At 36.8% G+C, this 27,843-nt stretch overlaps 1 protein-coding gene across 2 annotated transcripts in view; it reads left to right on the top strand.

Moving 5' to 3' along the window:
- Positions 1 to 27,843, top strand: part of LOC111188312 (NACHT, LRR and PYD domains-containing protein 12-like) — a 1,256,108-nt gene that overhangs the window by 411,317 nt on the left and 816,948 nt on the right. For both annotated transcript variants that reach the window (XM_049472985.1, XM_049472986.1), the window contains exon 4: positions 16,100 to 17,873. In XM_049472985.1, the coding sequence (XP_049328942.1) occupies positions 16,100 to 17,873 (1,774 nt within the window). The remainder of the gene's footprint in view (positions 1 to 16,099; positions 17,874 to 27,843) is intronic.

The raw sequence follows: 27,843 nt of genomic DNA, 5'->3' as shown, positions 1-27,843 counted from the left end.
AAGTTGAGATCAGAACACAAACCAAAAACAGAAGTTCAGTGAAAAGCAGGCGGCAGACTATTCCAAAGTCTTGGAGCGAACACTGAAAATGAACGATCACATTTGAGTTTCAAATGAACTCTAAAAATGACCAACAAATTCTGTGGTGATGATCTCAGAGAGCGCTGTGAGACTGTGGAGGTAAGCAAATCTGCAATATAAGAAGCTGCCAGACCATTTAATGCTTTAAATAAAACAACTAAAAGCACTTTAAACTGTATTCTGTATTGGACTAGTAGCCAATGAAGTGAGGCGAGAACTGGAGTTATATGTTCTCTTTTCTTGGTTCTTGTCAATAATCTGAAAGCAGCTTTCTGGACTAACTGTAAGCGATGCAGAAGAGACTGGTTAATCCCAGTGTATAAAGAATTACAGTAGTCTATTCCTGAAGAGATGAAAGCATGGATAACTTTCTCAAGGTCAGAAAAACAACTGAGAAAAGGCTGGAAGAAACTACTTTTTACAAACTGCTTTTCTTGGTTCTCTGGGTCAGAGATACAGCAGCTGCTTCACTTATAGATGATGCAGCTTCTGAGTCTTTTGTTGCCAAATATTCTGTTTTTAACCATTTATTCATGATGTGTAAAACACATGGCACAGGAAAACCGCTTTAATCAGACTCTCATTAATAACACAACTAGCGTATTAATCTATTAGCTATATCTGAATGTGACTGTACTACACCAAACCAATCAACTGTGCTTCAGAATAGATCATAAACTAACCAATAAAACAGTAGTGTAGCCCCGCCCACTGCACTGGAAAAAAACAATCTGCAACTCAGACATTAGTGCACTACAGAACATATGAGACAAACTAATACAAGCTCATTTTTACTATCATGATGAGGAAAGTTTTTTTAGATTATTGGATTTATTTTTATATAGATTTTATATTAGTATAGTAGTGTCTTTTTTGTCTGCACTACTGACAGAAAACAGCATTCTTATATTTTTTTTATCACTGGAACATAATTCATGTCTGAAAGGGTTAAATTACATTTGCTGAACTATATATATATATATATATATCTCAGGAAAATTTTAAGAGATCACTTCAGTTTCTGAATCAGTTTCTCTCATTTTGCTATTTATAGGTTTATGTTTGAGTAAAATGAACATTGTTGTTTTATTCTATAAACTACAAACAACATTTCTCCCAAATTCCAAATAAAAATATTGTCATTTAGAGCATTTATTAGCAGAAAATCAGAAATGGCTGAAATAACAAAAAAGATGCAGAGCTTTCAGACCTCAAACAATGCAAATAAAACAAGTTCATATTCATAAAGTTTTAGGAGTTCAGAAATAACTTTGTGGTTGAATAACCTTGGTTTTATTCACAGTTTCCATGCATCTTGGCATCATGTTCTCCTCCACCAGTCTTACACACTGCTTTTGGATAACTTTATGCTGCTTTACTCCTGGTGCAAAAATTCAAGCAGTTCAGTTTGGTGGTTTGATGGCTTGTGATCATCCATCTTCCTCTTGATTATATTCCAGAGGTTTGGTAAAATCAAATAAACTCATCATGTGGTCTTTTATTTTTTTCCAGAGCTGTATATTTAAAATAATTTTTACTTTGCAAACTAGAAAAACAATTGTTCCTCTGTTTTATATGATGAATATATGAGTGACTTACAGGAATCACTCACTCAACAATGCTGCATTTCCAGTTTTCTAGTTTCATGGAGACATACCTCTCTGAACTTCCCACTCACACTTGTTTATTCATGTTGGCCAACCTTTACAAATGTTTCAGCGCCTCATAAACCAGTTCATCTGGTTTAAAGAGTAAAAACAAAGTTGAGTAGCGACGTTGGAGAGAGAATCAAAAACAGAGCTTGGAGAGAACACCCTGCCAGTTAATAAAACTTTAAATCTGAATTTAATCTGAATTTACTTGATGATTTGAGGACTTTTTAGACAAGGCGAGATCAGAACACAAACCAACAACTGATAGTACTGCACTTCACACACAACTTTAAGACAAATTAAGTCTTGTGCTGCTTTAACAGGATTAGGTGTCTCTGAAGGAGGAAGCTCGGAGGGGGCTGAAGTACCTGCCTGTCTGACTCTTACTTAAGTGCCCTTTTGGCTTTTTTTTTGTAAGTGTTATGCAGTGCAGTAGTAGTTATATGAAAGTCATATTGTTTTGGCCAAGAAACTACCGTATTTTACCCCTCTTTCCGGCCATCTTCACATGTTAGTATTTCCCGTAAATTTCCTGTATTGTATTAAAATAAAGAAATTGGAAATCTCTTAACGCCAATCATGAAGCCAGTTCAAGGATAAAGTCCCGCCTTTCAGGAGAAACAGCCCATCAGCTTGCTGGTTTTACGGAGGAGTGAGTGAGTTTAGGCAGCGGGTTGTAAAGAATGTTCACCAAAAGTCCTGGAGATCCTCAAGATGTTTTTTGGTAAATGTAAAATTGAACTCAGCTTTCCAAAAAGTGATTATCACAGTAAATTAATGGAGGGGGGGGGGGGGGGGGGGGGGTAAACTCTTTTTCACAAAGGGTTAGATTGTTTTGGATAGTTTTTTGTCCCTTGATAATAATAATAATAATAATAATAATAATAATAATAATAATAATAATAATAATAATAATAATAAAGGAAAGCATCATTTAAAAAGTGCTTTTTATATTTGTATTTATTTTATTAACAAGTCTATGATGTCCCAAATGCAGATAACTGGTCATTGTTTATAGCTAAAATAATTATGATAACAGATGGGGGAGGATCAGTATAACATTTGTATTATAATATTTGTAATTGCATATTTTACTATGTATATATATACTGATCAAGCATAACATTATGACTACCACCTTGTTTTTTACACCCATTATTCATACTTCTGATCAAAGTACAGTAAGGACTATGTTCGATAAAGCTATTGACAGCCTACTATATCTGCTTTCAAAAGGAAATATGCAGAACTGAAAACTACTTTTCATAGATTAGGTCAAGATACAGGGAAGTAATATTTCTTGTAGTTCTATAGTATAGTAGTTATTATACAGTTATTATATAGTTATTACACACTTATTAATGATCATATCTATAACTACTAGGATGATTTATGGTGAATATATTATTAACATATTGAAATGTGACACTGCTGTGATTTTAATATGGTATCATACCATACAGTTGTTATTCCCCTAATGAAATAATTTTAATAATTACAGTGGCTTCCAAAAGTATTCACACCCCTTGAACTTTTTCACATTTTATCACCTTACAACCACAATTTTAAATGTAATTTATTGAGATTTTAAGTGATAGACCAACACAAAGTATCACATAATTGTGATGTGTAACGAAAATTATGCATGCTTATACTGCAAAAGTATTCAGACCCCTTTACTCTGATATCCCTAAATAAAGTCGAGTTGTATCTGTTTCTATCTGTTTTAGACTCAGAGAGAAGAACTTTACCTTACTTTAAAGAGGAAGTCAGTGTTTGAACTTTATAAGTGTGTGTGTGTGTGTTTACAGGATTAGGAGTAATCTGAAGGAGGAAGATGAGCTTTAAAATGAGTGTCTCTGGGGAACAGGACACACAGGAAGCTGAGAGGTGAGAGAATAATGTGATTTTGGTGTAAAATAGGATTTTTCTCATAAACTCGCAACACTGAGCGGCCTAGTGGGACTTGAATGATGGAATCTCACACCTTTTATTTACAACAACATTATTATTATTATTATTATTATTATTATTATTATTATTATTATTATTATTATTATTATTATTATCAAAATAACAGGCCGAAAGGCATAGATTATAAGAAAAATAACAGTGATAATGTCTTGAATACCAAACTCTATATTTACAAACATTTTTATAAACGTTGTTTTGAAATATTTCAACTTTGTAAATCTGACCTGTGAAAAGAATTAATGAGAAATAATGTAATCTGCATATTTCCAGTTACCTCCAGATTATCAAACAGCTCAAGTTAATGTACAGTCAGTAGCATGAACCGCAATTTATGATAATCCTCTGAACATGGCATTAATGGAAATTATTGTATATTCTGCATGTTTCCAGTTACCCTGACTTCAGACCATCACTTCTGTTGAATGTTTCACCATTATATGAAAACAGAGCAAAAAGACTGTCAGTAGCATGAGCTACATGAAATGTTAACTTTTAGTTTTTTTATTCAGACCTCTGATTAAATATGACATTTAAATATTTAGTAATTACAAACATATATACATATAATATACTGTTTTTCTTTTTATTCTAATTCAACTAATTAGAAATAATTGCCTCTTCTGCCTAGTAGCAGCCCTAACTCGAGATTATTAAAGCCTATTAAAGTCTTTTAAAATGAATCTTCATGAATGAAAATAAATAATTTTTTTCATACTCTGAATACATCTCTGAATAATTCATGCTGCAAAATGCGACAAATATATGATGCCCCAAATACACATAACTCTAACATTTTTCATAGCTAAAATGATTAGGATAACAGATGGGGGTGATAATTATAACATGTTTATTCTAGTATTTGTAATTACATCTTTTATCATAACATTATAACCCCCTCCTTGTTTCTACACCCATTATGTGTACTGTTTGAACACTTAAAGTTAAAAAGCTATGAGCAGCCTACTAAATCTATTTTTAAAGGGTTAGGGAGTTAGGGCAATTGGAAATGGACAATTACTGACAATTACTTGTCATTGATTAGTTTCTCACATTCAGAGGGTCAAGATACAGGAAAGTTATATTTCTTATAGTTTATTATATTGGCTGTCCATTAGCTCTTTTATTGTACTCTTGTCTGTATGTATCTGAATCAGAATGTCAACCTGTTCACTGCAGCGCTTCACTAATCTATGCTAGATTTATGCAAAAGTGGCTAAAGAGAAGCTTCTCCTCAGTATAAAGACACATCAGATCCCATCTTGAGGTCTGGAACTCGTATTTCCCATGATTTCAAAATCACATGAATGTAGAATCACACCAACATGCTGGAAAGGTTGTAGATGGTGTCTGATACTGGTTGTGTTTTAGACTGGATCAGGATAAGAGATCAGACTCACCTGAACCCAGCTGTGTCTCCATGAAGAGTGACCAGTCAATGGACTATCCAATAAACTTCAGAGAGGATAACAGATCTGCTGATCTCAGGTAAGGATGATGAGATATTTTTAAACGGTTCTCTGAAACAAATTAAGGGATTCAAGTTTATAGCAGTACAGGTGTTATTTTACTGTTTTTTTATATTATTGATCTCTTGTCGATAATTTCCTTTGAAAAAAAAAACGTGTGTGTGTGTATATATATATATATATATATATATATATATATATATATATATATATATATATATATATGCACAGCGGCATATAGAATTTCATGATTTTCAGCATAAATGCGTCATAAAATGGGATCTGATGGGGGGTGCTAGTGAGCAGGATATGGAGTGAGACGCATGTTTTGGTGCTCCTGCAGAACTTCTAATTCTAATGGCTTTACCAACATTAAAACTGATCTAATATCCAGTTAAAACAATACTAAGGCGCCCAAGATCTGATTTAGGGTGAAAAATTCACATGAATGGCGTCAAAACTTTGCGAATATAGCTACACTCCGTTAAGGCCTACACCTCCTGCGGCGCGCAGCACTAAAGGTAGTTCAATCCCAGCCTAGCCCTTACAGAATGAAACTGAAGCCGAACCGATCAAGTCTGATATCCTGTCCTCTTTGAGAGAAGATATCTCTAAGATAATAAAAGAAGAACTAAAGCGAGCATTTGCTGAGGATTTTAACTCTCTTAAGAGTGTGCTACAAGCTGTGAGATTGGAAATAAGCAGCAGCGCGGCCACAATCCGCTCTGAAGTGGATCGCATGAAGATGGACTTTACGGATATGGCGGGAGGGCTATCCACATGGTCGGACGAGGTAGCCTCGATACAAACTGTGGTTACCTGCCTTCAGAGTCAAGTTGAAAAACTCAAAGAATAGAATGAAGATTTGGAGGGCAGGATGAGAAGGGGCAATATTCGGATAGTTGGCGTGGATGAACAACCGGAGTCAAGCTCTCCCGCGGCCGTCTCCAAACTCAAAGAAGCGCTGCGGATGGACCGAGGCGTAAAAGTGGACTGGTCACATCGCAGTTTAACCCAGTGGAAACCAGGGGACTGACTGCGGGTTATAATCGCCAAACTACACTATGATGGAGACGCTGCAGAGATCCTGAGGAGAGCGAGGGACCAAGCCCCACTCAGTTACAATGAGAAACACATAGCGATATACCCCGACTACACTGCTACCGTCGCCAAAGCCAGGGCTTCATTCACCAGCGTGAAGAAGATGCTGCGGGGAAAGCAGGGGATCCGCTACGGTCTCCTCTTTCCCGCCAGACTCCACACTTCAGTAAAAGAAATTCCTGGATGCTACAGAAGCCTTGGAACATGTGCAGAAGAAAATCATCCCTGAGACGGAAAAGTAACATTTTACTATTTTTGCCGGTTTCGGTAGAAGTAAACATAAATGCACAGAAACTCTGACGTATAATAATTCCACCTGGAAGGCAGTTGTATTCTAGCTGTGGGCATGACTTTTAAATCTTGTGCACGTACGTTAATATCTATGGACGCTATTTTCAACTATGGGTAAGCTTAATACTATGCGCCATCCTATCATTTTATCGTATTTATATTATTTCTCTTAACCTTAAAATTGGACGCATAAAGCCTTATACATTAATAACTGGATATATTTTCTGAGCAGTGTTTACTGCTATATGCCATTGTGTCTATTTGTTTAAAAATGTGAAGGTTTTGTGCAGACCTGAATAGTGCGGAATATCTTTGTATCTTAGCACACACCAACACAGTCAAATAATATCTAGACTGTATTCTTTGCTACATGTTACTTTTGCGGCCCGGGACTAGGTCCTAACCTCTTGTTCAGTGTGACTGTGAGCTCAGGCTTACACTGTTTTCTTGTTATAGTTTTGCTGATCCTAATGTTCCCCCTGGATCCTGCATTAATAATAAGGACAATAAGGTTAACATATACTGTAATACCTTTATCTAAGTACTTATCTAAGTAAGTTGAAGCCAAGAGTATACAGTATATTCATGTTGAGCAGATTTTGCATGATTCACTCCCTTATTTCTTTTTCTTTATTTTATCCTCCCATGCACAAGTTTAGCTACAAAAACATACTAACAGTTATATATTCCCCTCAAGCACATACTGTATACTATAATTAATGGACTCAATTGAAATTATAACCTATAATGTTAAAGGTCTTCATACTCCCATAAAAAGGAAGAAAATTTTAAACCAGTTAAAACAAGCAAACTGCCAAATAGCATTTTTACAGGAAACGCACCTATCTAATAGTGAACATGATAAGCTTCTGGGCAGACAAAGTATATTATTCATCACAAAAGTCAGGGAGAAAAAGAAATGTATCATTCTAATTCAAGTTAATTTTTACACTTTCATCAATACATAAAGATACAGAGGAGCGATATGAAAAGGTTTGGGCACCCCTATAAATCTTAATAATTTTAAGTTGTAAATATTTGGTTGTTTGCAACAGCCATTTAAGTTTGATATATGTAATAACAGATGGACACAGTAATATTTCAGGATTGAAATAAGGTTTATTGTACTAACAGAAAATGTGCAATATGCATTATACCAAAATTTGACCGGTGCAAAAGTATGGGCACCCTTATCATTTTATTGATTTGAATACTCCTTACTACTTTTTACTGACTTACTGAAGCACAAAATTGGTTTGGTAACCTCATTGAGCTTTGAACTTCATAGCCAGGTGTATCCAATCATGAGAAAAGGTATTTAAGGTGGCCAATTGCAAGTTGTTCTCCTATTTGAATCTCCTCTGAAGAGTGGCATCATGGGCTCGTCAAAACAACTCTCAAATGATCTAAAAACAAAGATTGTTCAACATGGTTGTTCAGGGGAAGGATACAAAAAGTTGCCTCAGAGATTTAACCTGTCAGTTTCCACTGTGAGGAACATAGTAAGGAAATGGAAGACCACAGGGACAGTTCTTGTTAAGCCCAGAAGTGGCAGGCCAAGAAAAATATCAGAAAGGCAGAGAAGAAGAATGGTGAGAACAGTCAAGGACAATCCACAGACCACCTCCAAAGAGCTGCAGCATCATCTTGCTGCAGATGGTGTCACTGTGCATCGGTCAACAATACAGCGCACTTTATACAAGGAGAAGCTGTATGGGAGAGTGATGCGAAAGAAGCAAAAGCACAGAAATGGCTTCTTTCACATCACTCTATATCACAATATAATATAACACATAACAGCAGCTATATACAGATGCAAGAAAAGTATGTGAACATGTAGGGATTACTTGGATTTCTGTATAAATTATGTTTAAATGTGTCCTGATCTTCATCTAAGTCACAACAATAGACAAACACAGTCTGCTTAAACTAAAACCACATAGAAAATTATATATTTGCATGATTTTATTGAGCACAACATGTTAACATTCACAGTGAGGGGAAAAGTATGTGAATCTTTGGATTTAATAACTGGTTGATCCTCCTTTGGCAGCAAAAACCTCAACCAAATGTTTCCTGTAGCTGCAGATCAGAACTGCAGAACAGTCAGGAGGAATTCTGGATCATTCCTCTTCACTAAACAGTTTCAGTTCAGCTATAATATTCTTGGGATATCTGGTGTGAATCTCTCTCTTGAGGTCATGATGCCACAACAGCATCTCAATTAGGTTCAGGAGGTCAGGACTCTCCAGAAGGCCCAGTATTTTCTTCTGTTGAAGTCGTTCAGTTGTTGATTTATTTCTGTGTTTTGGGTCGCTGTCCTGTTGCATCATCCATCCTCTGTTGAGCTTCAGTTGGAGGACAGATTGTCTTAAGTTTTCCTGCAAAATGTCTTGGTAAACTTGGGAATTCATTTTTCTGTTGATGACTGCAATCCGTCCAGACCCTGAGGCAGCAAAGCAGCCCCAAACCATGATGCTCCCTCCACCATGTTTCACAGTTGGGATGAGGTTTTGATGATGGTGTGCTGTGCCTTTTTTCTCCACAAAGAGCGTTGTGTGTTCCTATCAAACAACTCTATTTTGGTTTTATCTGTCCACAGTATATTTAGCCAGTAGTGCTGTGGAACATCCAGGTGCTCTTTTGCAAACTTCAAACGTGCAGCAATGTTTTTTGGACAGCAGTGGATCATTCTGCGCTGTGCTCTTGCAGTCACCTTTACAGGACTTTACCACACCTAGGGAGAGTAGCAACAGTGCAGAACTTTTTCCATTTGTAGATCGCCAGTCTTACCATGGACACATGAACATCAAGGCTTTTAGAGATACTTTTGTAACCCTTTCCAGCTTTATGCAAGTCAACAACTCTTGAACACAGGTCTTCTGAGAGCTCTTTTGTGCGAGGCATGATTCACATCAAGCAATGCTTCTTAAGAACAGCAAACTCAAAACTGGTGTATGTTTTTTTTTATAGGGCAGGGCAGCTTTAACCAACACATCCAATCTCAATCCCAATCACATCCTGGCTCCAATTAGCTCTTAGAAAAGTCATTAGCCTAGGGGTTCACGTACTTTTCCCCTCTCACTGTGAATGTTAACATGGTGTGTTCAATTAAACCATGCAAGCATATATTTTTTGTGTGGTATTAGTTTAAGCAGACTGTGTTTGTCTATTGTTGTGACTTAGATGAAGATCAGAACACATTTAACAACCAATTTATGCAGAAATCCAAGTATAATCCCAAAGGGTTCACATACTTTTTCATCCAACTGTATATCAATTATATAACCGTAACTTCTATACTATAACACACTTTAGAGATGGTAACAATTCAACTTTTCTCAGTTAAAAATGATGAGAAGCTTTCAAATTGTTATTTGAACTGGGATGGGGATGCAGATGGGAGAAACTTTCAGCAGATAAACCATCACTGCAGCTCTCCAGCTATCTGATCTTTATGGAGGAAACAAAAGTCTCACCTCTAAAAAAAAAAAAAGGATTTTAATAAAAAAAACACCAGACTGTGAGAAACATGATTCTCTGATCTGATAAAATCTAGAATTAACTTTTTGGTGAGCGTGAAGGTTGGTGGAGTGTTGCAGTGGTGGTTGATCTTCTGGAACTTTCTTTCTGTAGATATATTCACAATCACCATTTAGTAACATATGTTAATGTTATGTTTTCTGACAGAGTCCAGAAGAAGACTCCAGAAATCAGCAGGATAAATATGGACTCCATATTAAAGGTGTGTAGGTGTGACTAATGCCAGAGCACATGTGAACACTGTAAAATGTGATTTAAACTTTAAATATGAAGTGATATGCTATAAAATATAGTTGTTTCTTTGAATAAATATAATTTCAAAATAGATCCAAAATATTACTTTTCAGTTAGTTAATTGTTTATTAACCTATCAATTAATCTAAAACATTTTTTGCTGTTTATTATAGTACTACCATATGACCAAGTCTCAGCCCTGTAGGCCTTACGGTTTCTTCTGCCCAATCACTTCTATGGCAGAAAAAGAATAAGAATAATAATAATAATAATAATAATAATAATAAATATAGCCGCAAGCGGCAATCAGTGGGTTCAAGCACCAACTGGCACAATGGTGCCTACTAGCGCATTGGATGGTGATGTGTAAGAAGGGCTAATCTGATTGGAGATGCCCTGTCACATTTAGAAATTATCAAAAGTTTTTCAACTGTTATTAATGTTCAGCAGAGGCTTTTCAACATGATCAGTGCTTAAATTCACATGCAAATCCATTGAAGTTTGTAGGATATTCATCAAGTGATTTAGAACTAGTCAAAAGGTGTCTACATGTTATTGGTATTGATCAGGTGGCTTCAACCAGAATGTTCACAAAGTGGTGTTCAGATTGACCTTTTGACCTTTGCAAAACAAGCTGAAATGTTTGACCAAACAAGTTTAAATTAACACAAAGGAGTGAATGTTCTGATATGACATGTAATTACAAAGTTATTCTAAATCTAGTTCTGAATTAAATGGCGCTTCGTCAAGCACCAACTGGCACAATGGTGTCTACTAGAGCATAGGATGATGATGTGTAAAAAGTTCTAACACAATTGAAGACACTCCGTCACATTTAGAAATTATCAAAAGTCTTTTACATGTTATTAATGTTGAGAAGAGGCACAAAGGAGTGCATGTTCTGACATGACATGTAATGTCAAGTTATTCTAAATCTAGCTCTGAATTAAATGGCGCTTCATCAGAGTGATATTGTACAGAGGTCTTTAACATTGTGAGATTACAGCAAATACTGCAGAGTTACAGCAATTTAGAATAGAAATTCCAAGGACGCACAGATTGATTGATGCCTGGACACTATTGTATGTGAAAATTTCACAAATGTTTTTAATGAATATTTACCTAGAGACTCTACAGTGTTCAACAAGACTGAAATGAAGGTGATAGGCCAAATATCCAGAGACTAGTTTCAATATAGCTATTTTCAAACAATTAGCAATTATGAATGAACAAAGCACTTTTTAAACATAGTTGTATTGACAAATTTGTCAGAGCCAATGTACTAAATATGGCAAAAACAATTAGATGTCAAAATAGTACAATGTTTGACATATATTAGATTTTTTGGAACAGCGCCCCCCAGTGGCCGGATTGTTTCAGCACTTTGCAGGTCACTACAGTGTCTCCACCTGAACATAACTGCCAAGTGTCATCCAGATTGGGCAACATTCAGCCTGCCAAAATGTCTGCTGAATGCTGATTGGCTGATGGTGTTCAGCCATGTTAATTGATTAAGTTGCCCTTTGAACATCCTTTAGAGGCTGTATGATAGATTCTGCATGCAAAGTTTCAGCTTGCTAGGTTGCATGGTTGCTGAGAAACAGTGCTCCAAATTTAACAATTGAAGTGAATGGGGCATATATCCGGAAGGACTAATTTGCATATGGCGGCCATATTGTTTACAAATTTCAACATTTTTTGATGAATATTGAAGGCCATTATCTCACGAGTATTTTGATACCAAACATGCCAGGATTGATCAAAATTCCTAGGACTAGTTCGCAAAAGTATGTTTTGCATATTATGCAAATTAGCAAAAAATCTATATAGACGGAAGTGCATGGTCCAAATTGGAAAGTTGTAGGTATTGACCCAAGGAATGCATCTAAAAAAGAATTTTGAATGTAGGTCTTATGGTTTTTGAGTTATTGAGGAAATTGTGACAAATGAATTTCCTTGTTCCACTTGACCAATCGGTGCCATTTTTGTTGTCCACCGAGATGCACTGATCCTACATCTACCTACCAAGTTTCATATCTCTAATAATAATAATCTCTAATAATCAGAACAATTACAATAGGGTTTCTAGCACTGCGTGCTCGAACCCCTAATAATCAGAACAATTACAATAGGGTTTCTAGCACTGCGTGCTCGAACCCCTAAATATAGCCACAAGCGGCAATTTACGGGGTTCAAGCGTTACAGGCAAAGAGGCCACTGGAGGCCCGTTAGGCTTAAAACATGTTGCTGGTTGACCGGCATCACCAAACTGGATGAGGATGACCAGCATGACCATAAAGACCAAGCTAGATTACCAGCATGACTAATCTGGATGACAAACTTGTTGACCATATTGACCAAGCTGGAAGACCATAATGACCAAACTGGATGACCAGCATGGCAAAGGTGGTTTGCCAGTATGACCAAGCTGGATGACCAGCATCGCTATGATGACAAAGCTGAATGACCAGCAGGACCATAATGACCAATGTGAATGACCAGAATGACCTAGCTGGATGAGCAGCATAACCAAGCTAGGTGACCAGCCTGACCTTAAAGATCATAATGACAATGCTAGATGAGTGGTGTGAGTAAATTAGTTGAAATGCATTGATAAATTGAGCTGTAGTGTTCATCAGGTTTTATGTGGTCTCTTGCTGCACTCTAGTGGGCATTTGGTGAAACAACTTCAGTTCTTATATTGAAAAAAATACAAGCCACAATAATCCTGCTGAGAGCCTAGCAGTGAGGCATAAAAGGGCACATATCAATAACCAATAATATCAATAAGTGTATAAGTTTAGACCTGATTAACATTCAGCCTGTCAAAAGCTTGCTGGAACGCGACTGGCTAATAGTGACCACAAAAGTGTCCATATCAAATTTTCATTTGGTGTACCATTAGTGCATGGGTGCTTGAACCCTAACTACGCACCTTCGGTGTTTGAACCCTAATTAGATACAACATATTACTGTTCAGTTAACTAAATTTCATGTTTATTAACCTATTGATTAAGAAGAAAGCTGCATTTTTAACTCTGCTTAATTTTTAATAAGAGCTGCTTTTATTATTGTAACATGAATAAATAATAATAATAATAATAATAATAATAATAATAATAATAATAATAATAATAATAATAATAATAATAATAAATAATAATAATATTGTAACAATAGTTTCATAACAATAGCACATGAGATTTTTAAAAAAAATTTTTTGTCCAATTAGATCTTTAGTAGTCATTAACAAAGAGGTTTACTTACTATTTCTAAGCTGAATTGCAGAGGTTTACTCTTACAAAAGTAAATGTGTTATACATTTAGTGAGATTTTGTCTGTCTATAATTGTGATTTACATAATGATTAATTCACACATTAATTTATGATGAAGACCATTTATTATACAATCAGTGCAGAAGTCCAGATTATCCCAAAGATTTTACTTCAATATAAATGCAGTTAAAGCTCTAGAGCCACATTTATTACATTATGTTTTTATGTTCTACTGTTAAACAGTTCCACACTATAATAACATGTTCTGTTACATTCTGAGAAAGCTCTGACTGCTGAGGGCTAGAAGTAATATTAAAAAATATCATATTTTTTCTTAATCCAACACAACACATCTCATATCCAAAACATTATATTGACATAAACCACAAATGATTTTATAAAACTTTTATCTGTTCATGTTTTACTACCATTTCTTACCATGTGTTTAATCAGGAACTGGAGCACAAAGTCATCTCTCTGGTAAAGAATCAGCTGAAGAGGTTTGTGAAGATGCTGAAGAATCTGGATTACCCAGCATGCTCTGGGAGAGAGGAGGAGGATGAGGAGGATCAGAGTGGTGTCAGAGAGGGAGCGCTGAAGATCACACTGCACGTCCTGAGAAACATGAACCAGACAGACCTCGCTAACAAACTGCAGACCAGTGAGAGTCATGTGATTTCTCATTATGTAAATTAATTTAGAATTTAAAGAGAAGAGAATTAAAGAGATAATAGAGATCTATAGATAATGTAGAAACAGGTTCTGAGTTATGAGTGTGAGTAGGTGATGGTATATGTTCAGTGTTAATGTTAAAGAGATAATGTAGAGCTATAGATAAACTAGAAACAGGGAAGGGTAGGCATTAAATAAATGGACTATTGGCAACACATTTTCTAGACTTAGTGAAAAGGACCTCAGTTTTATCAGAATAAAGAGAAAACTGTGTGTCATCCAACATCCGTTATGTTTTTGAGACAGAGGTCATTCGGGGGTTTAACTTGGGGTGTTTAGTAGATGTCTAAACTTGAGTATCATCTGCATAACAGTGAAAGTTAATACCATGCTTACAGATTATTAACAGGCCCAGTATTTACCCTTGTGGGACACCATATTTTACGTTATTCAGTGTGATAAGATAATTCATTATTAAAATTAACACACTGGTAGTGATCACTGAAAAATGATCTGAACCAGGTGAGGACAGGTCCTTAATTCCTATGAGATTTTCTAATCTATCGAACAGAATAGTGTAATCTGTGCTGTTGAAGGCAGCATTAGATCTAGCAATAGAAGTATAGCAGTGTTGCCCCTATCAAGTGAAAAAGTAGATCATTATTTATTTTAGTTAGGTATTTTCAGTGCTATGGTTTTGTCTAAATCCAGACTGAAAACCTCATGAATGCTCTTGTTGTGGAGATAGGAGCAGAGATGCTTAAACACTACTGTTTCTAGAATTTTTGGGGCCGATTTCCATCGCCGATCGCCAATACTTGGGCGGGGCCAAATGCCCCATTAATGCCACACAGATGCCAGGAGAACCTGGTACATATTCCCCTAATTACATCCACACCTAAGCAAACACTGGTAATTTATGCTGATAGCAAATAAACGCTTTTCAGAAGAGATAAAAGTTATGTGTAAAAAGTTTATAAGACACCAACATTTTTATAAGTCCACTAAACGGAGTAGTTCTTATTCTTTATTCTGTAAATAAACCAATATGGAGTGGAGGAGCACGAACGTGCCCACACAGAACTGCTGTGTGGAGCTCAGGGTGGAAACCAATGAAAACTTTTGCATATCCAGCTCTAAAAACAGTCTAAACTATAGTCCTCTGCTGTTGTTAGCTTGTGAGCTAACTAACTCCATGTCTGATGCTAATGTTAGCTGCTGTTGTTAGCTTGTGAGCTAACTAACTCCGTGTCTGATGCTAATGTTAGCTGCTGCTGTTAGCTTGTGAGCTAACTAACTCCGTGTCTGATGCTGCTGTTAGCTGCTGCTGTTAGCTTGTGAGCTAACTAGCTCCGTGACTCACTGGGCTGAAACATGAACTCAAGAGAGCGGTATTATCCAGTTAGTGGGGTTAAAACCTTTATTTTCTTTTCACTACGTGGTGAATTGGTCCTACACAGATGAAAACTGTCTGTAGCTTGTGGCTGGGCTGTAGCTCTGTGACTAGAATGAAGAAGGCAGCGGGGTTCTTGCTGCTGCTGCTGCAGCTCTGGCTAGTGGTTGGATGAGGAACTGCAGCTTCCTGTAATTGAGCATTTTCACCGGCCATCCACACACACAGCTCTGCCTAAATGCTTAACCCTAAACTCCTGAATCAAATCGGCTAAATCAGTGGAATATTGATCGCTGATACCGTATTTTGGCTGAAAATCGATCAATACTAATACATTGCGACCAATCGTCTTATCTCTAGTAATGTGAAATGTTAATATGTGCTGTATTTTTGTCTTTTTTGTCTCTGTTTATTAGAACTGGCTCCATCCTGCCACCGAAAGCTCAAATCAACACTAAAGGCAAAATTTCAGAAAATTAATGAAGGAATCTCAGATCCTGGAACCTCAACCCTTCTGAATGAGATCTACACAGATCTGTACATCACAGAGGGAGGGAGTGGAGAGGTCAATAATGAGCATGAGGTCAGACAGATTGAAGCAGCATCCAGGAGACCAGCAACACAGGAGACGCCCATCAAATGTAACGACCTCTTTAAAGACCAGTCCATCAGAACTGTGCTGACTAAAGGAGTTGCTGGAATTGGAAAAACTGTCTCTGTGCAGAAGTTCATTCTGGACTGGACTGAAGGAAAAGCCAATCAGGATGTTCTCTTCATATTTCCACTTCCTTTTAGAGAGCTGAATCTGATGAAAACTGAAAAAGTCAGTCTGGAGGATCTTCTTTATCAGTTTTTTAGGGACACAAAATACTTAAAACCAATAGAATATCATCACTACAAATTCATGTTCATCTTTGATGGTCTGGATGAATGTCGACTTCCTCTAGATTTCCAGAACAATAAGAGAGTATCTGATGTAACACAGTCAGCCTCAGTGGATGTGCTGCTGACAAACCTCATCCAGGGGAACCTGCTTCCCTCTGCTCTCCTATGGATAACTACTCGACCAGCAGCAGCCAATCAGATCCCTCCTGACTGTATTGATCAGGTAACAGAGGTACGAGGGTTCAGTGACCCTCAGAAAGAGGAATACTTCAGGAAAAGGATCAGAGATCAGAGCCTTGCTGAAAGAATCATTACACACATGAAGTCCTCCAGAAGCCTCTACATCATGTGCCACATCCCAGTCTTCTGCTGGATCTCAGCCACTGTTCTAGAGAGGATGTTGGGTGAAGCAGAGGGAGGAGAGATCCCCAAGACTCTGACTCAAATGTTCACACACTTCCTTATCTTTCAGATCAAACACCGCAGCCAGAAGTACCAAAGAAAAAGTGATGTTGATCTTAAACAGACTAGAGAGATTATTCTGGCTCTGGGAAAACTGGCTTTCCAACAGCTGGAGAAAGGAAACCTGATCTTCTATGAGGAAGATCTGAGAGAGTGCAGCATTGATGTCAGAGAAGTGTCCGTGTACTCAGGAGTGTGCACCCAGATCTTCAGACAGGAGTCTGAACTTCACCTGGGGAAGGTTTTCAGCTTTGTTCATCTGAGTGTTCAGGAGTTTCTGGCTGCTTTATATGAGTTTCTGTCCTTCATCTCCAACAACAGAAATGTGCTGCAACAGAAACACAGTGGATTTGGTTTCTCCAAAAAAGAAACAATGTCTGACTTCCTGAAGAGAGCCGTGGACAAGGCCTTACAGAGTGAGAACGGACACCTGGACCTTTTCCTCCGATTCCTTCTGGGTCTCTCACTGGAGTCCAATCAGACTCTCTTACGAGGTCTTCTGATACAGACAGAGAACATCTCTCACAGTAAAGAGGAAGTAGTGGAGTACATCAAGCAGAAGATCAGGAAGAATCCCTCTCCAGAGAAAACTATCAGTCTGTTCCACTGTCTGAATGAACTGAATGATCATTCTCTAGTGCAGGAAGTCCAGAAATACCTGAACAGAGGAGATTCCAGTGATCTCAGTGGAGTTACTCTCTCTCCTGATCAGTGGTCAGCTGTGGCGTTTGTGATGCTGAATTCAGAAGAGGAGCTGGATGAGTTTAACCTGTGGAAATTTGAGACTTCAGAGGAATGTCTTCTGAGGTTGATGCCGGTGATTAAAGTGTCCAGAAGAGCTAAGTGAGTATTTTCATATTTACTTTTTACTGTTTAATACTGATTTGTTGATGATTTCCCACTCACTATAATCTATATGATTGTGTGTAATATACTGAATATCGTCGCTGTCCAATAAAAAACAAGTATCTCCAAAACAGCTGTTTAAACTTGAGAGAAAAACCATGTAATTCTGTGTAAAAAGAGTTTATTTCACGTCATTTTTAAGTATTTCTATTAGTCTGATCATATATTTATATATTCTGATTTTACGATTTATAGGTATATATTTAAGTAAAATGAATATTGTGGTTTTATTCAATAAACCACTGACAACATTTCTCCCAAGTTACAAATACAAATATTGTCATTTAAAACATTTGTTTGCAGAAAATGAGAAATTGTCAAAATAATGAAGAAGGTACAGTGCTTTCAAACCTTAAATAATTCAATGCAATAGTTAAATGTCAGTCAGCAATCGCAGTATGACATCAAGAGACCAATAAAAAGAATGGCAAATGTCAGCTAGGGTGAAGTGCATGGAAAGAACAGTCTGGAATTGGACAGTTTGGTCTTTGTGAATGACCCATGAATCATACAAGGTTATCCTGGACGAAAACCTGCTTCCTTTTGCTTTGGCAATGTTCCCTAAATCTGGGGACTGGATTTTCCAAGTCAAGTCAAGACGCTTTTATTGTCATTCCATCTGAGTACAGGTACACAGTGTAGTGAAATTACGTTCCCCTGGAACCACAGTGCAACATGGAACAACAATACAATAGACAAACATAAAGTACAAAAGTGTAACCATAGTGCAACATAAAACTCTAACACTACAATAAATACAAAAGACATTGTTTATTTTTTTAAGAATAATATAAACGAAAAAGCATCATGTTTTGCTCCCGGCTCACGCCGCCAACAGGACAATGCTCAATTCCACAGCTAGATCAATAAAGGTGTGGATGAAGGACCACCAGATCAAGACCCTGTCATGGCTAGCCCAATCTCCAGCCCTGAACCCCATTTAAAACCTCTGGAATTTAATGAAGAGGAAGATAGAAGATAGATGGTCACAGGCCATCATACCATGCTGAACCTCTTGAATTTTTGCCCCGGGAGTGGCATATGGTCACCCAAAAGCAGTATGAAAGACTTGTTTTCTTTGCATTATTTGAGGTTTGAAAGCTCTGCATCTTTTTGGTTAATTTGACCATTTCTTATTTTCTGCAAACAAATGCTCTGAATTACAATAAAACCACAAAGTAAAATATTGTCATTTAGAGCCTTTGAGATAAGTATCACTTTAGTGATTGTTAAATTGTTGTTTTTGTTCCTTTATTTGTTTTTTTGTTATTTCTCTGTTTGGTTTCGTTGCCCAGATGCAGTTTATTTACTTTTGAGATATGTGTGTTTATTTATTTATTTTTTAAATATTAGTTTATTATTTTATAGTTTTTATTTTTTTATCTTATGAAATTCAGTAGATTATATTTTTGTAAGTATTTTGGGTTTAGTTAAGTTAATTTAAATAGGTGCTCCCTGTTATATCGGCAGTACGTCCTTTAGTACTGGATATACATTAAAGAATCAGACAGAGACGGAGATGTGCTGTGCTCTAAACTGGAGACTGCTTTACTTGTCGTTTTGCTATTACACACTACACACCGCGGGGGACTACATATCCCAGCACACAGTGCATCATCGCAACTACAGTACAACAAAAGGGTCAATGCGTACAAAATACATCACACTCCCGGCACATCTACACCCCTGCTCTTTAACTCGCACACAGTTTAGAGTTTTCTACTGTTGTGTAGAAATTCGTTAGATTATATTTTTGTTAGTATTTTGGATTTAGTTAAGTTGGTTATTTTCCATTTCTTCCATTCAGTGCTGCAGGCACATATACTGTGGCATGAAAAAGCATTTGCCCCCTACAGATGTCTACTGTTTTTTCGTTTTGTCATATTTTTCAAATTATCAAACAGACTTTAATATCAGACAAAGATAACCTGAGTAAATACAAAAAGTGCCTTTTAAATTATGATTTTATTTATTAAACACATTATACCCCAATGTTACGAAATTCAAATACAAACGGAAAAACAAAGTAATTGATCATCTATCAGTCTGGAAAAGGAAACGAAGTCATTTCTAAAGCTTTGGGACTCCAGTGAACCACAGTGATTCACTATTATTCACTAATGTAGAAAACATGGAACACAGGTGAATCTTCTCAGGAGTCCAGCTGACCACAATTATACCAAAAGGGCATGAACAACTCATCAAGGAGGTCACAAAAAACCCTTACTTGCCTTAGTTAAGGTCAGTGTTAATGATTCAATAATAAGAAAGAGACTGGGTAAAAATGGTATCCATGGGAGAATTTCTAGGCAAAAACTGACCTAAAAAACAACAACTTATTTCACATTTGTCAACAAACATCTTAACTATTATTTGTACATGACAAAAGTGGAACTTTTTGGAAGGTGTGTGTCCCGTTACATCATAATTTCAGAAAAAGAACATCATACTGAACGTAAAACATGGTGGTGGTAGTGTGATGGTCTGGGGATTCTGGATAACTTGCTGTAATTGATGGAATCAGGAATTCTGCTGTTTACCTGAAAATCCTGAAGGAGAATCTCTGGCTCAAGCTCAAGAGTTCTTGGGTTCAGCAGCAGGACAATGATCCAAAGCACACAAACAGTTCACGTCTGAATGGATTAATAAAACTAAATGAAGGTTTTTTGAGGGTCTAGTCAAAGTCTAATTGAGATGCTGTGGATGATCTTAAACAGGACGTTTATGCTGGAAAATCCTCCAATGTGTCTGAATTAAAATCATTCTGTAAAGAAAAGTGGAACAAAATTCCTCCACAGAAATGTAAAAGACTAGTTTCCAGTTATCAGTAAAGCTTGAGTGCAGTTGTTGCCGCCAAGAGTGGCACAAACAAGTTATTAGGTTTAGGGGGCAAACACTTTTTACACAGGGCTAGATTGGTTCGGATACTTTTTTCCTTTTAATAAATAAAATTATAATTTAATAATAACAGTGATTTTTATTTTTACTCAGGTTATCTTTGTTTGATAATCAGAAAAATGTAAGTATGACAAAAAAGCAAAAACCCAAGAAACCTGTAGGGAACAAATATTTTTCACACCACTGTACTGTGGCCCGTCGGTCAGGTAGTCTACAATCCAGGAGACAAGGGCGGCGTCTGCTTGCACTGTTGTCAGCTTGTCACCCAGAAGATCAGGCCGAATGCTGTTAAATGCAGTGAAGAAATAAAAAATCATGACCCTCACAGTACTGACTGATCTGTCTAGGTGAGCATAAACTCTGTTGAGCAGGTAGATGATGACATCCTGACTCTCAGGCAGAACTGATAGTCCAGTAGTGAGACCAGCAACACATACCAGTGGTGCAGCGGTGGAGCAGAAGAGTAAAAGAAGCACTTTTATGGTGAAAAAACAAACCAAAACTCTCTACTAGCATGATTTGAGAGAGCACAGATCACAAAGAGAAGCTACTGTAATTTCATTTATTCAGAGAAAACATCTATTCAAACTAACCTGGCCCTATCTGAAAAATAATTTTCCCCTAAACCTAATAACTCGATTGTGTCACCGGCGGCAACAACTGAAATCAAGAGTTTGTGATAACTGTTAATGAGTCTTTCACATCTCTGTGGAGGAATTTTGCTCTTCTTCAACACTCACCTTAACTGAGCCAAGTGAGACCTGCAATTCTTTAGATGTTGTTTTGTGTTGTTTTGGAGTAATTTTGTGGGCCGGTCACTCCTGGGAAGGTTCACCAGTGTTTCATGTTTTCTCCATTAGTGAATAATAGCTCTCACTGTGGTTCTCTGGAGTCCCAAAGCATTAGAAATGACTTTGTAACCTTTTCCAGACTGATAGATGATCAGTGTCACAGTTAATTCATGGGGGGATTAAATGATGATTAATTATAAAATCAAATCAAATTTATTTGTATAGCACTTTTTACAACTGATGTCACAAAGCAGCTTTACAGAAACATGATCACAGGACAAAGAATCAGGCAAAACACAAAAACAAAAAATATGCAGAATACAAAAAAAAAAACCCAGAGAGTGTGGAGGGAAAACTCCCTCAGAGCTGCAGGAGGAAGAAACCTTGGGAGGACCAAGACTCACATTTAAGGGGGGAACATCCTACCACTGGTCAAACAGCTTTTAAATTAATTTTAAAAAGTATTTTATACATTCACATAGGTTTTATATATTCAGCCTTATCTAAAGGGAAAAACATTAATTACCAAAAGTTAAACTAAACAAGTAAGTTTTCAGTCTAGACTTAAAGATTGAGACTGCGTCTCAATAAGAGAAAGCTCTTCCTCCTGCAGAGCTCCTCTGAATTTTAGGAACTACTAAGAAACCAGCACCCTGAGATCTAAGTAATCACGGTGGTTCATAATAGGAGATGAGATCTCGTAAATACTCAGGAGCGAGCCCGTGTAGGGCTTTATACGTTAACAGGAGAATTTTATAGTCTATGTGGAATTTGACTGGAAGCAGTGCAGTGCTGATAGGACTGGACTAATGTGCTCAAATGTTCTAGTTTTATTAAGGACCCTGGCTGCAGCATTTTGAACTAGCTGAAGTTTATTTAATAACTGCAGGAACATACTGACAGTAGTGCATTACAATAATCTAGCCTTGAGGTAATGAAGGCATTTACTCATTTTTCGGTGAAAAAAAAAGCTGTTCTAGTAACATTAGATATGTGTTTATCGAATGCTAGATCAACCTATGATAACACCAAGGTTTTTAGCTACTGAACCAGGTGTGACGGAGAAGTCGTCCAGATTTAACATTAAGTCTGATCATTTATTTCTAGCAGCTTTGAATTTCTGTTTTATCATTATTTAATAGGAGAACATTGTGAGACATCAATGTTTTCACATCTTTTACACATTTCTCGATTTTCTTTATTCTCACTCACATTTCTTGATCAGAGGTTTAAATACCGCTGTTTTAATGACTTTGCGTACATGCCCCAGGGTAAACGATGAGTTTACTATCATTAACAGAAGTTTAATTATATATGGCTGTACCTGTTTTAGTCATTTTGAGGGAACTGCATCAAGTGTGCTGGTTTTGCTGTTTGATGAGGAGATAATTTTCTCTAGTTCTAGCTGTTTAAGTGGGTTAAAAACTCATCATAACTTCAGTAACTGAGTTTTGTTCTATATCAGCCACACCAGATGACATATTTATCTGTTGAATTTTATCCTTAATGTTTTCAGTTTTAGTATAAAAGAAGTCCATAAAAGCGTTGCTGGTGTGAATGGCTGGAATCTGAGATTCAGTACCTGCCTGGTTTTTAGTCAGTAGGGAAATAACACTAAAGAGGCCAGATATGCTGAGTGGGCTTTATTAAGTTCTTTCTGTATTTGACAAGACTTTCCACTGTCTTTCCACGCAGAATGGAACACTTTCAGTTTAGTTGATCGATATTTTTTATAAATTTTGTAATAACTGTTTTAACGTACATTTCATTATCATTTCATATCAAAGAATTATCATTTCTTTACACCATCTAAAGTAGGCAGAAAGGTATTTTCTAAACAACTGATTAGTTTGTCTAGTTCCGATGAGTCTGCTGGACAGTGTACTAGAGTTGAAAATCAGAAAGGTTAACAGTAAGTGACTAAGAGAAATCAGAATTTGCAAATTTACTAAACAATAATGATAGAGGCAGCTGTGTGTGTGTTTGTTAGGGAGGACTTTATCTGTATTTATTTTTTTTTATACAGGCAGATTTTTAATTTGTTCACTGAGTAATAAGAATAAGAAAAAAAATAATAGTATATAAAATATACTAATACACCTCCTTCCTAAGGGGTGTGTTTTTATATGTCAGTGTTTCTAATGGATTATCATTTCTCTCTCAGGCTGGATGGGTGTAATCTATCAGAGAAAAGCTGTGCAGATCTGACCTCAGCTCTCAGCTCAAACTCCTCAACTCTGAGAGAACTGAACCTGAATAATAATGAACTGCAGGATTCAGGAGTGAAGCTGCTCTCTGCTGGACTGAAGAATCCACACTGTAAACTGGAGAAACTGTGGTAAGATCATCAAAATACAACAAACAGCATCTCACCTTCACACACACACACACACACACACGAACATGATCTCTTATGCAAATTAAATTAGGCAGGTGTGCTCGGTCCAGATTAGGCCGCCGATATTTGCAAAAAATGCGGATCGTAAGGCACAAGAAAATGCCGATCCAGACTCCCGATCCAGTTTTTTTCACAGTCCGGGTTTTCCAGCGCACTCATTTAGATAATCCATTCCAGTTTTTGCTGTGTTTTTGCCAGTGAGAGTAAAATCCGGTCCGCATTTTTCAGCACACCTTCAGCAAACGAGCATAGCATCTCCCCGGCCGGGAAAGATGAACTCCGGTCAGACCGGCTGGAGGCAGCGTTAGCTCCCTTTATGAAGAGTTTTTTCTTTGAATTTAATAAAGTTTTCTCTCTTAACATTATGATGTTTGCTTGTTGTGTTTTTAGTGTCATTATGCTTATTGTAGTATCACATCTCAACTAGTGGGTATGGGTAAATTTCACAATTATTTGCAAATAAAGTTTATGAAACATGTTATGTTTCTTATTTATGCAACTAAAAGGTAAAACTGTGTGAAACGTAGCTTATTTTGATAATTTAGCTTTAATTGCTTATAAAAAAAATGTATTAACAATCATCTTAACTATTATTTGTACATGACAAAAGTGGAACTTTTTGGAAGGTGTGTGTCCCGTTACATAATAATTTCAGAAAAAGAACATCATACTGAACGTAAAACATGGTGGTGGTAGTGTGATGGTCTGGGGATTCTGGATAACTTGCTGTAATTGATGGAATCAGGAATTCTGCTGTTTACCTGAAAATCCTGAAGGAGAATCTCTGGCTCAAGCTCAAGAGTACTTGGGTTCAGCAGCAGGACAATGATCCAAAGCACACAAACAGTTCACGTCTGAATGGATTAATAAAACTAAATGAAGGTTTTTTGAGGGTCTAGTCAAAGTCTAATTGAGATGCTGTGGATGATCTTAAACAGGACGTTTATGCTGGAAAATCCTCCAATGTGTCTGAATTAAAATCATTCTGTAAAGAAAAGTGGAACAAAATTCCTCCACAGAAATGTAAAAGACTAGTTTCCAGTTATCAGTAAAGCTTGAGTGCAGTTGTTGCCGCCAAGAGTGGCACAAACAAGTTATTAGGTTTAGGGGGCAAACACTTTTTACACAGGGCTAGATTGGTTCGGATACTTTTTTCCTTTTAATAAATAAAATTATAATTTAATAATAACAGTGATTTTTATTTTTACTCAGGTTATCTTTGTTTGATAATCAGAAAAATGTAAGTATGACAAAAAAGCAAAAACCCAAGAAACCTGTAGGGAACAAATATTTTTCACACCACTGTACTGTGGCCCGTCGGTCAGGTAGTCTACAATCCAGGAGACAAGGGCGGCGTCTGCTTGCACTGTTGTCAGCTTGTCACCCAGAAGATCAGGCCGAATGCTGTTAAATGCAGTGAAGAAATAAAAAATCATGACCCTCACAGTACTGACTGATCTGTCTAGGTGAGCATAAACTCTGTTGAGCAGGTAGATGATGACATCCTGACTCTCAGGCAGAACTGATAGTCCAGTAGTGAGACCAGCAACACATACCAGTGGTGCAGCGGTGGAGCAGAAGAGTAAAAGAAGCACTTTTATGGTGAAAAAACAAACCAAAACTCTCTACTAGCATGATTTGAGAGAGCACAGATCACAAAGAGAAGCTACTGTAATTTCATTTATTCAGAGAAAACATCTATTCAAACTAACCTGGCCCTATCTGAAAAATAATTTTCCCCTAAACCTAATAACTCGATTGTGTCACCGGCGGCAACAACTGAAATCAAGAGTTTGTGATAACTGTTAATGAGTCTTTCACATCTCTGTGGAGGAATTTTGCTCTTCTTCAACACTCACCTTAACTGAGCCAAGTGAGACCTGCAATTCTTTAGATGTTGTTTTGTGTTGTTTTGGAGTAATTTTGTGGGCCGGTCACTCCTGGGAAGGTTCACCAGTGTTTCATGTTTTCTCCATTAGTGAATAATAGCTCTCACTGTGGTTCTCTGGAGTCCCAAAGCATTAGAAATGACTTTGTAACCTTTTCCAGACTGATAGATGATCAGTGTCACAGTTAATTCATGGGGGGATTAAATGATGATTAATTATAAAATCAAATCAAATTTATTTGTATAGCACTTTTTACAACTGATGTCACAAAGCAGCTTTACAGAAACATGATCACAGGACAAAGAATCAGGCAAAACACAAAAACAAAAAATATGCAGAATACAAAAAAAAAAACCCAGAGAGTGTGGAGGGAAAACTCCCTCAGAGCTGCAGGAGGAAGAAACCTTGGGAGGACCAAGACTCACATTTAAGGGGGGAACATCCTACCACTGGTCAAACAGCTTTTAAATTAATTTTAAAAAGTATTTTATACATTCACATAGGTTTTATATATTCAGCCTTATCTAAAGGGAAAAACATTAATTACCAAAAGTTAAACTAAACAAGTAAGTTTTCAGTCTAGACTTAAAGATTGAGACTGCGTCTCAATAAGAGAAAGCTCTTCCTCCTGCAGAGCTCCTCTGAATTTTAGGAACTACTAAGAAACCAGCACCCTGAGATCTAAGTAATCACGGTGGTTCATAATAGGAGATGAGATCTCGTAAATACTCAGGAGCGAGCCCGTGTAGGGCTTTATACGTTAACAGGAGAATTTTATAGTCTATGTGGAATTTGACTGGAAGCAGTGCAGTGCTGATAGGACTGGACTAATGTGCTCAAATGTTCTAGTTTTATTAAGGACCCTGGCTGCAGCATTTTGAACTAGCTGAAGTTTATTTAATAACTGCAGGAACATACTGACAGTAGTGCATTACAATAATCTAGCCTTGAGGTAATGAAGGCATTTACTCATTTTTCGGTGAAAAAAAAAGCTGTTCTAGTAACATTAGATATGTGTTTATCGAATGCTAGATCTGAACCTATGATAACACCAAGGTTTTTAGCTACTGAACCAGGTGTGACGGAGAAGTCGTCCAGATTTAACATTAAGTCTGATCATTTATTTCTAGCAGCTTTGAATTTCTGTTTTATCATTATTTAATAGGAGAACATTGTGAGACATCAATGTTTTCACATCTTTTACACATTTCTCGATTTTCTTTATTCTCACTCACATTTCTTGATCAGAGGTTTAAATACCGCTGTTTTAATGACTTTGCATACATGCCCCAGGGTAAACGATGAGTTTACTATCATTAACAGAAGTTTAATTATATATGGCTGTACCTGTTTTAGTCATTTTGAGGGAACTGCATCAAGTGTGCTGGTTTTGCTGTTTGATGAGGAGATAATTTTCTCTAGTTCTAGCTGTTTAAGTGGGTTAAAAACTCATCATAACTTCAGTAACTGAGTTTTGTTCTATATCAGCCACACCAGATGACATATTTATCTGTTGAATTTTATCCTTAATGTTTTCAGTTTTAGTATAAAAGAAGTCCATAAAAGCGTTGCTGGTGTGAATGGCTGGAATCTGAGATTCAGTACCTGCCTGGTTTTTAGTCAGTAGGGAAATAACACTAAAGAGGCCAGATATGCTGAGTGGGCTTTATTAAGTTCTTTCTGTATTTGACAAGACTTTCCACTGTCTTTCCACGCAGAATGGAACACTTTCAGTTTAGTTGATCGATATTTTTTATAAATTTTGTAATAACTGTTTTAACGTACATTTCATTATCATTTCATATCAAAGAATTATCATTTCTTTACACCATCTAAAGTAGGCAGAAAGGTATTTTCTAAACAACTGATTAGTTTGTCTAGTTCCGATGAGTCTGCTGGACAGTGTACTAGAGTTGAAAATCAGAAAGGTT

Source organism: Astyanax mexicanus, unplaced genomic scaffold (genome assembly GCF_023375975.1).
Source record: "Astyanax mexicanus isolate ESR-SI-001 unplaced genomic scaffold, AstMex3_surface scaffold_32, whole genome shotgun sequence".
Lineage (NCBI taxonomy): Eukaryota > Metazoa > Chordata > Actinopteri > Characiformes > Acestrorhamphidae > Astyanax > Astyanax mexicanus.
This window is presented reverse-complemented; position numbering and strand designations above follow the sequence as displayed.